The sequence below is a fragment of the Genypterus blacodes genome, unplaced genomic scaffold (genome assembly GCF_046128005.1).
Source record: "Genypterus blacodes isolate CSIRO-AG114 ecotype Tasmania unplaced genomic scaffold, CSIRO-AGI_Gbla_v1 ptg000057l_1, whole genome shotgun sequence".
Classification (NCBI taxonomy): domain Eukaryota; kingdom Metazoa; phylum Chordata; class Actinopteri; order Ophidiiformes; family Ophidiidae; genus Genypterus; species Genypterus blacodes.
In genome coordinates this window covers 68708-84648 of record NW_027466869.1, presented here as the reverse complement: position 1 = coordinate 84648, position 15941 = coordinate 68708, and the positions used below count along the sequence as shown (strand labels likewise).

Sequence of the window (15941 nt, the reverse complement as noted above, 5' to 3'; positions counted from 1 at the left end):
CTCTTTTTCCCTCCATTCCTCTACCCCTGTGGGTCTGCGTGCCACCCAGGAGCTTTCCCTTCACAGCAGCCCTGTGCCCTGTGAAAATGTAACCTTTTATATGATGCATCTGTTTTGTCTATAACAAGCTATCATTACTCTCCAAATGCTTATGGGACCCAATCGTTTATGTATTTATGTGCTGTATCTCTATACAGTTTCCTTATCATTTCTTATTATTATGAAATCTATTTTGCTTGTCACAGCAGAAAAAGCACAGGTGTGAGAAATAATATTAATAATCCATCCATGTTTACCAGCAAGCCATTGCAGTAATGGCTTGCTGTCCCGTGTTAAAGACCTTTTGCCATTTCTGATTAAATAAGATGCAAAGAAAATGAGTCAGCAGGATTTTGCTGTGGCACAGGTGAGTTGGAGTAGATTTGAAATGTCACAGGATCACATCTCTGAGCTAAGCAGATTAGAGATAAGCATGATGACCTCATGAGAGGACTGATGGAGTTGTTTAGAAGAAAATAAAGTAATTGACAAATGGCACATGCTGAGTAAAGAGCTCAAGAAAGTCTTTGCAAAGGTTTACATTGGCATTAGTCGCAAGTTGGTCTTGCACAAACTGAATAAATACATGAATGTCCTGCTCTTTATTCTTTAAGGCTGAGGAGAGGAGAGGAGAGGGGTTGGGTTGGTGTTCCAGTAAATGAGTTTCTTTTTCATTTAAGTAGGTGTGAAACTGAGACGCTTGCATTACCAGGTACTGACTCAGCCTGAGCTCATCACATTGCACCCTGGATGTGAAACCTTCAAAGAATTGTAAGGACAATAAGATACCTAATTGATCCCAGGGAGTAACAATTCATTTAGCACCTGAGGTATTACCTTTTTTGAAATTCCCCTTGGGCTTTTATCATGTGGCTGCTACTTTAATTGCAGTGACTTTTCCATGTGAACAGATTGTTCAGAGCTGCAGCCTGGTTGTTGAAGTGGAACAGAGGAACAATCACAAAAAACGAGGAGATATTGAAACTTGACTACTGTAACATGTATAAATACACAAACGGAGCACATCGCCCAATAGAACGATGAGTCAAATCCTGCGTGTGTATCAGGCCACATGAGCTGATAAAAGGCGTGGCACTACAGAGTGAATCACTGGTTTTGAGGTTTGTAAATATTGCTTTATGTCAAATGTTGATATATATAATTTTATGAACAGTAGTGATTTGGGCAAGCTAGGTGATGACTGTACTAAAACTGTGCCTGTGATGAAGGTCTATCAAAACATGCTGCCTCAGCATATGTGCCATGTAATCATGATGTGGATTTAGATTAACTAGTTATTACAAATGTATTCTTATCTTCAATCGTTTCCTGTCAAGACCCACTGTATGTGTCCATGCACAGACTATTGTTAAGTAATATTAGTGTTGATGTATGATCAAGTGAAGCATATGATTCGTTGGGTCAAAGGGTCAAAGTACATGATGTTAAAACACACAGAGAACGCTTGTCGTCACGAGGTTTTCTTCATTTTGTCCTTTGTTGTCGTGGTGACGCAGTGGCAGGGCTGTGGCAGTCCACCTCTGCGGGGTGGTGATTACTGTGTGTCAGACTGGCATAGTGTTTGAGCCCCTGCACTCGGTGCCACCTGCCCTCTGAGCAGCGGAGTAGGTGGGGTTTTTAACCACATGGCTGGTAATCTGAGCATCAAGGCATATGCTGAAGTAAGAGGCTGCGTGCCTAGCAACTGCAAACAAATGCCTTCCTCTCAGGCTCAGATATCTCACATACACACTTCTGAAGCACTTACCATTTCACCCTCTGTCCCCCTTTGCCCGACTCTCCCTCCCTGTTCATTGATATCTCCATTTCTCTTTCTCTCTCGCCCGCTAGCCCTTTGTGTGCATGCGTGCAGAATGCACAGCTGCTGCTAAATAGAGGCCCGTGCTCTTCTGCAGTCAAGTGGTGTAAATATAGGTTGCCATGGGGACGCCATGACACCCAAGGGGTATGCTAGCTAGATATCAGATCAGTGTTTGTGTGTGTGTGTGAGGGGAGTGGCTGTGGATCCAGGATGTATATTACTCAATGTGTCCAATGCTCAACAGGGGGTGAAAGCTCAAGTGTGCTCACTGATGAGTTTGGGTTTTGTCTCTGGTGTGTGTGTGTGTAGTTGTTTAGCTCAAGTGGCACTCAGGGCTAGAATGTGTTTATGTGGTCAGTGCTTTTATTCTTCACCTCTGAAATAATAATAAATTGTTTGTGACTAAGACAAGAAGAAACCTGTACACTTATATTTAGACCTAATTTCAAAATAAACTCTGAAATCTCTGTTTACTGTCAATTATCTATTCTATACAGTATAACAAGCATAAAGGGTAGTTTGGAGTTTTGTATCCTGGCAGCCTGTGACGTCAGTGTCTGTGTCTTTCCTTGCCATTGTGTATTTCAAAACCCTTTACACACTATTTGTCACACACAGAGAGTGTGTGTGATAAATAGCTAATCTCTCCTGGTATTAAGTGTCCTTCATGCCACTGGCAAGAAATAAAGGCTTACTTTGTGAGCCACTTGCACCTGATCTCCTCTCTGTAATCATAATAGTGAATGCAGATGTCACAAATGATCCATGCACAGTGTGTATTACCTTTACACATTACACATACCATTACCTGTGTTGATTGTATAGCCATACTCAACTTAAGATAGCTTTTAGTAAAAAAATGATATACAGTTAGTTGTGTGAGACATTGTTTTAACCATCAAGATTATGAAAGTAGGGCATTGTCATAGAAAACAGCTGAATTCTCATTTAAATTGTGCTTCACAGGTAGCATGCTCTAAATTCTGGTTAAATTGTCGTAATGCAGACAGTGGGTTATAGTCAATATAGGTCAGAGGCACTGTGCTTGGGCCAAGTCGTCAGTTTCACTCCTAAGTGGGTTGTCTTCATTAGAGGATGAGGAGGCTCATTGTTTTGTCTCCCCATTGTTTCAAACTTGACAGTCTCTCAAAGGTCATCCCACCTCTGGCTGGATGTTTATGTCCCCATTTGACTGTGGACATGGCTAGCTGTATGTATCTTGGGAGACAAACAGCTAAGAATAGCCAAATAGACTGTCCCTGTGAGAGCTGCTGTCTTCAGAAATGTGAGTGGCCCTTTTTGCTGGCAGAGCTCAGCTTCCTTTATTAACATCCACTGCAAACGTTTATTTTACTGTCTGGAGTGGATGGTTTTGTCTGTCTGCCCTTCTCTTGTGCTCCCTCTCTCTCTCTCTCTCGCTCAACACAATCTCTTATTAGAATGGAGTATGTAGTAGTAGTGTGTCTATCTCAAGTCTCAAGACACAGTATAAGATGGAATATAATACAAAGTATCAAGACAAGAGGAGATCAGTCTGCTGTCACTTACTTGTTTCAGTCTACAGCTAAGATACTGTCAATATAACCCAGTTCTTTCACATGTAAATGGAATTTGTTCTGGTGTGGAAGTTGCTGACAGGGCACCTTCGTCTGTAACGTGCACCGATATGCTCCCTTATTTTCATCAGACATTCCATAGTGGGAACATTTAGGGCTGTGTTTCCATGGTTCGGATACTTGCCGTCTCACTCAGTCCCTGCCAGAGATCTAGCTGAGCAGTGTTATGCAATCACACAAGTTTGTGGGAAAATAGTGTACCAGTAATTAGTGGGATTTACATGCTGTGCACTTATTTGCACTCTTGGAGAATCCTAGCGCTTCCTATAATTTTAGGAACTTTGTTTTCAAGTACTTTTCCATCTATCCACACATTCATATACAGTATATGGCTGCATGCATCCATGATTGCTTTGATCAGGAATGAGCATAGTCGTATTAGGGTCATGGGCAGACACGCACACACACACACACACACACACACACACACACACACACACACACATATAAACTAATCTGTTAATGAGGCTTACACACAGACAGCAAAGTGGGGTGGCTGGTAGTGTGTGTATCGACCTCTCCTCGTACCTCTTACAGGTGCTTATCGACCCATGAGAGTGAAATACTATAGATAAAAGAACATTGTGCATTCCAGGGAACAGTATTAGTATTACTCCTTATTTAGATTTATCGTTACAAAGGTAATAGAGTTGGATATTCTATATAGAAAATAATTCTGTTGGCATTGTGGGATGTTATCAAACAAACTTTGAGTTTAGTTGGAGACCCTGTTCTGCTATTTAGCAATGTCGATTAGGCTTAATTGGTAGAACCTGGCTTGGTTGGCAATGCAATGTTATTGTTTTCATTTCTCATAACCAAGCATAAGCCCATAGCTATCATACTTCTCCATCTAGTAATTTATCAGCTCATTCATTTAACTACAGGGTTCACACAACTGTCTACAGCAGCTGACCATCTTCCCCGCAGACATAACAGATTATTCTCCATTTTTCCCATCAGTGAGTTCACCTGTCTCTGTCACTGTCTAACTAAGTTAAAAGCATACGTCATGGTTTGGGGAGATTGGCCTCACGGTCAACTCACCATTGACAGATGAGATCATCGACCTCTGTATCATCCTGGATTATTAGCTCTGCTCTGTCAAAACTTAACGTGAGCAAGACTCCTCAAGTGTTGGTTATAGTATATTAATCATGATTAATCACATTCGGGAATCTTTCTTTTGGATAGACAGTGTGCTAGATTGACTGAGGGGAGGGACCGTAGGCTCTCTCTCTTGTGTGGTCTCAGTTTCTCTCAGTCACCGTATCCAGTGATTTTATGACCGAGCACTGCTGCTGTATGAGATAAAACAAAATCTTGTTGCCATTGAACCCATAAATGACCTAATCTTTTCCCATATCAAAGGAACAGGTAGCACATTGAGCCTCATCATGGGCAATGCAAAGACATATCTTCTTGTTACTGATGTTTAGTCAAGTGGAAAGAACAGAGTAGTTCTGAGAGATCCATTAGTAACCTTGTATGGGTGTGTATGTGTGTCAACTATTTGTAACCCAGTCCCTGTCGAAGCCCAGCACTTACGAGGAGAGTTTCCTGCTCCTCGGCCCCCTCGTTCTCCCTTTCCTCCCTCGCTCTTTCTGTCTGTGTTGGTGCTCTCTCATTCTAACCTCTGTGGGAGATGAGGCTTTTCCTAAAAGAGTCTTTGTGCCTGTGTGAGAGAGGGAACGAGGGAGCGGGAGGGAAATGTTATGTCGAGACAAACGGCAAGAGAGGGTGAGAGAGGTATACTGGCTGACTGTGTGACTCTGGCCTGAGCCCAGTTCCACAGCTCCACAGAGACCAGTTTGTTTACCTTCAATGATGCTCTAGAAAAATACAAAATGTAAGATTTCTCAGCACGGACCTCATGGAGACGAGCAGCTTCAAACCTTCCCTTTTGTTTAGTCATCAGTAATAAACCACAAGTATGAAATGCATTTCTAGAAAGAGCATCTTACATTTGGTGCAGAAATGATTTGTATTGCAATCCCATTCCTAGCTAGATCTATGTTAAATAAATAAATAAATAAATAAAGCACTGTCAGTATTCTTTGGTCATGAACAGCTTTCAAGATTACATAATCAGTCAATGACACTATGGGTCTTGCGAGTGAGAGTTAGTTTATATCCGGCTTCAATGTTAATGGTTAACTTTATACAGGTTAGAGTCCACTCACTCACTCTGGTATGTTCACGTGCATTCTTTCTCCACCTGCCCTCCTTGCCTTTGCACTGAACGCCACAACCTTGGGTATTGCACACATGCACACATTCTCATCGAGTCTGTCCCAAATCCTTGGAACTGGATAAACAGTCGGTTATATCACACTTTTGGAACACTAAATCAACACAGGAGGACTGTTTTTGACGTGAGTGGGACTGTTTTTTTAGGTTTTTTTTTTTTTTTATCTAAGGCTAATATTTGTACTGCGTGTTCTGAAACATTTGGCATATGGCAGCCATTTGTCATTGTTAGCTGTATGAATTGTTTGACTCCTGTCAAATCAGCTTTGTTTGTGTCAGGCTGTGTATAGAGTATACTGGGCGGAGGTCAAATGTGCAGATAGCAGCAGCTGATGTCGGCAGCATGTCGATGACATCTGCCGCATCTTCACACATTTGAACTGCAGTTTAATGCGCTTATGTCTATTGTTTATTTTGATCAGAACTGTTAATTATGCTTGTCTTACATCTTTTTGTCAAAATATCATCTCAGTATATAATTAATTCAACTAGGAATGTATTGAAATACGTTTTATTTTGAATACAATAGGGATGTTCTTACATTAGAAGACATTTTCTGGCTACTGGCTCATCTTGAAATGAAAAAACGTCAATACATAATAATCTAACACCTAATAAGTGAATAATATTGTCCTCCTCCCTTATCTTTGTCCTTATCTAGAAAGAGAATGAAGGCCCGTGCGCCTCCTCCCCCACCTGCCCCTCAGCCTGCCCCACGCCACATCTTCAGGAGCAATGCACCTGATGAGGGAGGACCGACTGATGGGGAAGCCAAGGAGAACATGATGAGGCCCACTGTGGAGCTGCACATTACTTTACCACAGGGATACCAGACTACTGTCATGGAGGACGGCAGGTCAGATAGACACGGAATGGAACACAAACACATGTCTTTTGTCTGGGCGTGTCCCTCCCTTTCCTAGGGCTCTATTTGAGGAGGCTTAAGCAGGAAACAATTGATTTGAAAGCAGACTCGGTAAAGAGACGCCAGTGCATTGTCCACCCATGTACACCCCTGACTGCTCCTGATGTGGAAGTTGTCTCCTTGCATGTTAAGCCCCTGCTATCATTACATTACATTACGAGCATTTGGCAGACGCTTTTATCCAAAGCGACTTACATTACATTACATTACATTGCCACCCTTCGCAGAGGGGGGAACAATTGAGGGTTCAGTGCCTTGCTCAGGCAGGGGCTCTAACCGGCGACCCTCCGGTTCCCAAGCGGAAGCTCTACCCACTGAGCTACTGCCTCCCTCTATCAGTGTATGAATGGATAAATGTGAGGTTAATGGAAGGATTCAAAGCAGCGGTGATGTTCATTGGCGATAAGAAGACAAACTGTTTGAGTCTGTTTTTGGTGGCTGTGTCAATGGGGGGACTGTTAGGGGGGGACATTCATAGTGTCAGCACAAGCTTTGTCCCAGATAATGGTCAGATGAAGGCGGACCTGTTTGTTCTCTCAGCCTCTAATGGACTTCTCTCCTCTGGGGCAAAAGCTTCCCCGGTACAGAGCAACTCACACACTCTCAAGTCTAACTGGTGTATCTGTGCTCACAGTAGTAGTGTTCACCGGCACAGCAAAGTAAGCGTTATGATAGTATTTTGGTTAATAATTCAAAATTACTATTGACATTAATTCTATGTCTGACCACAAGATTGGCCTGGAATAGTACATGTATGTTTTGTTTTCACTGTCCTGACTCATTTGGGTAAGGAATTTATTATACTGTATCTGGCGATCCCCTCAATATATGATATCAGCTGCTATTTAATTGTTCATAGATAAGACAGGCAGAGGCAACATAAAGGTGTCACAAGTAGCTGATATTGATACTGACCTTTCCCACAATATTCATTAATTACTGAATATATGAACTACTAATATAAACGTGGTGATTCCCACAGGGTCAGTTAGGGATACAACTACAAGGACAATGCCTGGAAAAAACCTTGGGGCCTCAGTGTGTAGTAAATGTCACAATCACAAATATCAATGAAAAAAGTAAACTCTCTCATTCCACAGCACCAAAACATAGTCATGCCTGCATGCAGGTAAAAACACAACCTCCTTTGTGTATGTAACAAGCAGGGGAATCCAGTGTCCCAACTAAATGAAATGACTCCTTCATTTCCCTGACTGTTCTATTGAGACAGTCTGTTATGAATCTGTGAACCTCTTGTCTGCATACCGTAAATCTTATCTCAGCTTTCTTTGTTTTTGCCAAAGGGAATTGTGATAAATACCACAGGGCCATGTGGTACCAACCTTTGTGGAGATCATAGTTTGAATACGGTGCTATAACTTATTTTTGTTACGGCATTTCACCAGCACTGCTCTGTTCCAGCTGACTCGTACGAGCAGGGTAGATGTTGCTAGTAGTTGAAGGCTGTGTCCATGTGTTAGTGATTGTCAATGGTGTCCTTTGTAGTTGTACCGCTAACCCAGTGCTGTCATATGATCTGACTGTTCCCAGAAAACATTGGAGATTTGTCTCTTGCTCTCTTTATCTAAGGATTGACAGGTAGTACTGTAGGCCTCCTCATCAGGGGGCACAAGGGTATACACACACACAGACACACACACACACACACGCACACGCACACGCACACGCACACACGCACACACGCACACACACATTTATAATATAATTTATAATGTAACATCACGTCATATGTTGTCTTATCATATTATATATCATATAATATATATGATTTGATATAACAGTGACAAGTATTATCATTTATCTGATTTATCTGCCAAAATCATTATTACCTGATCTTATCTGTGTTTGGTAAACTAACAGAGCTGGAATGATTTGTCGTTAATGTCTCAGTAAGCAGTTGTTCTTATTAGAGCTTCAGGTTGCATTGTATCAAGTAATTACTTCTCTCTTTACTGCTAAATGCGGGTAGGCTTTGTAACCTTACCTTCTACCCTGCATCCCTCTTTCTTTCTGTCACTGCCTATCCCCCTGTCGTTCCGTCTTCCTCTCTACCTGCTCTTGCCTCACAACCTCCTCCTCCCCTTTCACTTTCTCCCCCTCCCCCCACCTCTCTCTCTCTCTTTTTTTTTACCTCTCTCAGTAAGGCGCTGATGGACCTGCTGGTTGAGCTCTGTAGCCGCTACCACCTAAATCCATCGCTGCACACCCTGGAGTTACTGACGCCGGAGGGCCAGCATCTGGGCTTTAAGCCCAACGCACTGCTGGGCTCCCTCAACGTGGCCTGCGTCCTCATCAAGAAGAAAGTCTGGGAGGAGAAAGTGGTGCGCAGACCGGCGCCTAAAGTGCCAGAAGTGAGTTAAAGTGTGGACTGATACAGTATGTTGTCGTGGTATTTCTTTTCTTTCATGTGTTGTCTTAGTTTGTCCATTTTAGACACTGTGAAGCTTAATCATGTGTCAGGCGTATCAAAATAGTTTCTTCCCCTATGTTTGGCTTGAAACCCTCTGAGCTTGATCGGAGAGATGCTGACCTGTAAGAAGTTCATACATTAGTAAAGTAATGCACATTGAATTACAAGGTGCACATGATTGCATCAAATACAGAATACCCCAAACAACGTCAGACTATCCAAACGCTTTATTATATATAAAGAAATGTAACACAGCAAAGTTGGCTAATTCCAGGGTGCAAACATTTGTATGGACTGTCTGCATATCTTCACCTGTAGCCGTGTATAATGTCCATGCCCTCTCTACCTTTTACCACTGACTGCTGGCAGATAGCAAGGCCAGTGGAACCACTAAGGGCACATGCTAAGGTAGGAAGCTGTTTGGGATTAAATTGGCTGAGCATGAAACTGGAGACAGTTGTACTCTTTTATTGAGCGTGCCTTTTCTCTCTCCGCCCCCCTTATGACTTCCTCCTTCAGTCTTTGCTGTCTGTTTTTTGTTTTTGCACACATGGCTCTCTCTTATTTAAGTGTGTATTTTCAAGTATTTTGCCTTTGGTTCCTTGTATTTCTTTTCACTAGAATATCAGAATTTGTGTTGTCGTTTCTTTTGAGTATCAGCTTCACATCCTCTCTCTGCTACTCTGTCTCTTTCTCTCTCCTCTCTCCTCATACAGTTTGAATATTTGATGAGTGCCTTACCTTTAGTTACCATGCATTATTTCTCTGCTCTTCTCAGGGCTCACTGGCTGCTCTCTCTCCCTTTGACCCTGCCTGGCCTCAGGCCAGAGACTGACACATTTCAGACACTGCTGTCAGTCATCTGCTCTTTCTCAGCCCCAACCACTTTCAACAGCTTCAATGATTATGTAAATTGTTCATTGATGCATGCTGATGTTTTAACCCTACACACCGCTAATTAACACTGCTGTTAATGTTTGGTGTGTGGACACAATACAAATGTATTGATATGGAGGTTTGCAATTACCTTTATCCATCCTTGCTTCCACATTGCATTCACACTCCCAATAGCCAGAGACCCCATAACCTTCTTCTAACTTCTCCCGGGCAAACTTGTGCATTTTTTCTCTTGATCTGGGAATCAAAAATACGAAATCATTTGCTCCCAACTGGATGAAACTAACTGATTTTGGAGACCATCTGTCCTTGCCACCCTCTGACCAAACTTTGTTTTGCTTATCCTATCACCAGTATGCTGTTTACTGTAAATGAACCAACTAACAAAGGGAAATATGAGGCTTTCACAGACCTTGTCACTCTAAAGTGTTTTTTTTAAATGTTTCATCTAGCTTTCCCACAGGGCTTTTGCTTAAAATACTCCATTGAAAAGCCACCCAATGAAGAGCAATTTTATTAACTTTTTAGCCTCTTAACTCCGGACAGGGTGTGTGTGTATGAGAGACAATTTTCTCATATAGCTGATTCAGAAACAGGAAAAACTGACTTCTGCCATTTAATGATGAGATTTTATGGTGGCATGTCACTCTGTTCTCCATAAAAGAAAACCATGTAGTGTTATGAGACAGACACACATACACACGTACACTTATATACATATATATATATATAGCTAACTATTGTATCTTTACATAATCCTCATGTCCTGAGGAATGTATATAGTCTAGTAATTGACTCTTCCTCTGTCAGCAAGTGAAGTCTAACCTTAAGTTACTGATTATTTTACAGTCCATGCATGTTTCTGGAGCTTATACTGTTCCTTTGATTGCCCTCCATCTTTCACCTTATGTTTTCATTTATTTTAGTGACTAATACAATATCCTGACCTTCTTATTTTAAATCTTTGTCAATGCTGATGCAATGCTCACATCTGTCCGTTCTTTCCCTTTGATAAATGTCTTGTATCTTTTACAACCTCTTACATTTCCTCTGTCTCTCTAATGGCGATATTCCCGTTAGAGGAAACTTACATTGCACAGGTTCCCACACTCTCTGGCCCTGCTGGTTCACTGCCAGGGACCAGTCTGACTGCAGAATGGGATAATATCTGCAGTTACTCTGAAAAAATGTGAGTTGCATTCAATCCAGTTGTTGATATTAATTCTCATCGTCTCTGTCCTCCTCTGTGTTTTTTATCAGAAATCAGTGCGTTTGTTGGTAAACTACCACAGCAACCAGAAAGCAGTAGTACGAGTCAACCCGCTTGTACCTCTTCAGGCTCTGATTCCTGTTATCTGTGACAAGTGTGAGTTTGACCCGGCACACGTTGAGCTTCTGAGGGACGGCATCAGTCGCCACGAGTTACCATTGGACAAATCTTTGGCACAGCTGGAGATTAAGCAGCTCTACGTGCACGATCAGAGTCTGGGTAAGAGTTCCTTTCTGCTGTGTTTAATGCTGTGCTTCTGCAATGGTTGGCATCATTCACTTTTGATTTACTCGATGTATAATACTCAAACTGAAATTGCCAGAACAGAGTCTCATTGGTAGTTTATGCTGTATTATTTGTAATTGTAGATCAGGCCTTCTGTTTCACAACTAGCTTTTTTTTATCAGGCATCACATTTATAGTTTTAAATATCATTTACTGCATTTACGGTATTCCAATGACACTTCACCTCATATCAGTGATAATCAAGCCTTTGGTTGAGTAAACTAGGAGGCCTATTTCCAAACCTTGCCACTTGGCGTGTCAGGGCATATTAAGGAGCATCATAGACATAAGTATATTATTTATGTCTAAAGCCACTGTAAGGGCAGGCAGTGTAATGTCGATGTTGCAATAGTTTATGCGCATGAGGATTTAGCAAAGTGGACTTTCAAATGTGTGTGATGGTTCTCCATTCTCTAACATGTAGAGAGTGTGTGCTAAAATGTGGTAATCCTCTATATGGAATACCTACAGTTGAAACATGCAAATGGCGCCAGGGTGAATAGGGCGAGGGTGCAGTGGCTGGATTAAGACTGAGAATGATCTCCTACCAGCTGTCCTGTGGCTGACCTCTGACCTTCTGGTGGAGGAGTCCAAGAGAACAGAGAGTTTCCTAATACAGATCAGAAACGAGGTTCTGTGGCCTCATACCTTTCTGAGCAAACCAAGACAGTAGCTGCTAATGGAAACTCTTCCAGTGCAATGTGTAATTTAAGCAATATTACCTCAGACTGCATTCTCTGCACTTGTAAATGATTGTCAATATTTACATAAAGTATCATACAATACACTATAATACCTTACAATATAAAGTGCTGTGCATTCAGAGCTTTCAAGATCAGTTTAACCAGGATTTTTTTTGTATTTTGTTCAAGTGTTTGGCTAAAGTCTTGGAAAATAACAAGGGTATGTTCTTTGGTACAGGGTGTTGTCCTTTTTCACCCTTTATGTAAAATGAGAAGTTGCACAATGATTTAAGATGTGATAACGTGGTTAATTACCATGATAACAGTCCACACCCTTCAGTGTTTTGGTCATATTATGAGAGTGGCTTTAGTGGAAAAGCACATGGTTCATGGTCATGAAGGATGTAAGCATGACAATGTTAGAACATGATGTAACTTTTACAGTCGAATTGTGTAACAATAGAATGTTATTGTATTTTTGTGTGAAGCAAGAGTTATTCAATTTGTGAGCAGTGTTTTTGGTTGAACACTACAAGCTGAGAAATGATCCTGAAGATGATGATGAAGTTTGGATGAATTATCGACAAACAACTTCATGTATTTATTAATATTGTAATGTTTTCCAGCTCTCCAGCCTAAAATGGCTTCTGCCCGTGCACTTAACTATTCAGGTATTAGTCATGATACTGTAATGCTTGTCTGCTGTTGTGTTGCTGGTTCCGACAAAATCCATGTAGGCTGTTGTAGCTGTTTAACCCAAGTCGCTGCTGCTTGCTCATTAACAATATTTGTTTACTGCATCAGAGAGATGTGCTTGTTTGTTTGATGTTTTGCTGTCTCTGTAAAAAAACAACCGAAACCATTCCCTGGGTGTATTTGATTGAGATTGTATTTGTTTTAATTCCAGCAATTACCATAATTTGATTAGGAATGATATTAACATGCATCTGTCACGCATCTTGCAGCTGTCTTTGTTTTGAATGGACTAAAATTTAATTGTATTAGTCTGTTTAAGAGTTTTGAATACTTACATATGTTTGCCTTCTCTATCTGTGTTCAGGCAAACAGTGTAATGAAGAGACTGGTAGGCTGGGGAGGTTAGAGTGAGGTGGGGCAGGAAAAAATCATGCTATAGTGCCCTCTACTGACTTCTCATAAGTGCACGCTTTCCAGTTATCTGGCGATGAAGACCAGTAGTACATTTAGTCTACTCCATCTGTTTGATAGCACAACTCCTGGATTATTACAGTAAACACAGCATGGAACTTTAGATACTCTTCCACAGTGTCATTAACCTAATGAATCTACGCAATGAATCTATACCTGTCAGAATCATGCCTTTCATACATCTGCCAAAGCTTCACTGCAAGGATCCTGAGCTTTGCCCTTGTTCTGTCAAAGCAAATACTATTAACATCACCTACTGTATCTCCTCTCCTCTACTCTCCTCTCCTCTACTCTACTCTACTCTACTCTACTCTACTCTACTCTACTCTACTCTACTCTACTCTACTCTACTCTACTCTACTCTACTCTACTCTCCTCTACTCTGCTAAGCAGCACTGTGATATTGTCTCTTGCTTTTCCTAGACTCCATCCACTCCAGTACTACCAGCTTGAACAGAACAGAGAAGAAAGGCCTGCTGGGAATCTTCCAGTTCAGGAGGAAATCCAAGGTATATCTTGAGCTACACTATTTGGCAATGTGTACATCTATAAATGAGAAGTGTATGTATTTGAGTCTGAGGTGAACTCAAAGATCTATTTTTAGCTTTGGCATGTAACCGTTTGAGTGTCAATTTCTAGCGAGGTAAAATGCTGTAAAATGAGGCGGTATAACAATACAAATAACAATAACTATGCCTGGTGCATGTTTATTCGTTCACACTGATGGTTGAAGCAGACTAAATGCATGGCGGAATGCTGCATGTTAGCTGTACCTTCTGTTGCAGACTGAATCAACAAGTGTGGACATGGATGACACTGATGATAAAGTTGTCGAAAATACAGACTCACACTCCAGTGTAAGTATTACTAACACATCTGACAGAATCTGGATGTAAAAATTAACCTCCTATGTGTTTTGTGCTGTCCATTTTAACCCTTCTTTAATCATATACTGCACAAGGAGTGAGCATATTGTTACTACAGCCTTTTAAATAGCATATAGTTACATGTACAAATCTTCTCTGTCACTGCATCTACACAAAATGTACATAAAAGCCTTCATAAGGTTAGATATTGCAAGTCAGTTTTGATAGTCGGATATGTCATTCCCCATTGATGATACATATATGAAAGCAAGAAGCTGTCATATTCATTATTCATGTTACTTTGATACGTTGTTTACAAATGTTTTGAGTTTTGGTACTCTCAATGCTGTCCACTAGAGGGCAGCAGTTGTCTTCAAAAAGTTAGTCAGCAGTCTCTTTAAAGGTTTAATCTTACAAGATAAAAGAGGAGACTAAAAAGTAACGATCCTCTTGAACTTCCATTCCTTCCTCTTTATTACCTAAGATGTGTATTAAGTGAAAATCAGATAGTAGGATTGTAGGATTGTCTTTACAGTCATTACAGACTTCTTAGTGTTCAGTTCTTCCTCCCAAATTCTGTGTACTCTGGAATTTGGGGTCTGATCAAATGTCTGTCATCTGAATAAAAGCCTGACTAATTTTATCTTTTGGAGATTACTAAAATTGTGTTCACTTCACAATAAAGACTCTCTGTAACCACTCCAGTGCATCCCTGTTAAACCAGGCGTACACTGAGGCGGTGCTTTAAGAAGCTCTCTACCTGTTATGTCCATAACTCATTTAGCGTTTATTAGATCTTGAAGCCCTGAACCCTTGTGCAGCAGCAGCCATCTGTGGCTCACCTCAAATCAATATAATGTTTGATTGTATTAGCTGGAGGATCAGTGCCTGACTCTCTCTGGTTCATCGCTGTCCCCTTAAGCTCAAAATGTCAGGTTTTACTCTTTTGGTTTTACTCTTTTTGTTTTACCTCTTTCTTATGAAATAATTGATAGAAAACATAGGAAAGTGGGACGTGACAACAAAGCAATGAGAAGATTGTCTTAAGTTTTACACATGTCGTATATTTGTTTTGTTGTTAATTATGTATGTATATAGAAACAGAACTAAGCTTTGGTAAATTTATTCATATTGAAATTTCTCAACCATATCTCCCTCTGGTGTCCTCTAATGCTTTTTCTCTTTGATATGATTATCTGTCAGCCAGAGAGTGTTATCAGACCACACACATACACTTGCACACACTCACACACTCACCCACACACACACACACACGCACACACACACACACACGCATACGCATAAACACACAGTGTTATCATCCTAACGGCATCAGATTACCCTACCTTGGCTACATTAGCACTAAAACCCTTGCCTCTTATCTCTGTAATTGTTCATTATGGGCTAAATTACCGCGTGTGTGTCTCTGTGTCTCCGTGTGTCTGCATGTGTGTGTGTGTCTGTGTGTCTGTGTCTCTGTGTGTGTGTGTGTGTGTGTGTGTGTGTGTGTGTTTGTGTGGTCTTAAAGTACTCACATGGTCAGAGAGCATATCATAGGGTGCTGCTCATTCTACATTACTCCTTTCTGTCTAAATGAGATAAGTTAAGAGTTAAGTTTTTAGAAGGTCAAGGGAGGTGGAGAATGAAACAAAATGATGTCTTATTATAAACTGTTTAACGTTTGATTTTG

At 41.0% G+C, this 15941-nt stretch overlaps 1 protein-coding gene across 7 annotated transcripts in view; it reads left to right on the top strand.

The window, feature by feature from the left end:
• cobl (cordon-bleu WH2 repeat protein) overlaps positions 1–15941 on the top strand; it is a 46996-nt gene that overhangs the window by 5547 nt on the left and 25508 nt on the right. For 2 of the 7 annotated variants that reach the window (XM_076152586.1, XM_076152580.1), the window contains exons 3-9: positions 6389–6583; positions 8814–9024; positions 9453–9491; positions 11241–11469; positions 12845–12889; positions 13809–13894; positions 14171–14242. In XM_076152586.1, the coding sequence (XP_076008701.1) occupies positions 6389–6583; positions 8814–9024; positions 9453–9491; positions 11241–11469; positions 12845–12889; positions 13809–13894; positions 14171–14242 (877 nt within the window). Of the gene's footprint in view, positions 1–5680; positions 5875–6388; positions 6584–8813; positions 9025–9452; positions 9492–11240; positions 11470–12844; positions 12890–13808; positions 13895–14170; positions 14243–15941 lie in introns of those variants that run through there. The other 5 variants (XM_076152581.1, XM_076152582.1, XM_076152583.1 and 2 more) reach the window with 5 other exon arrangements.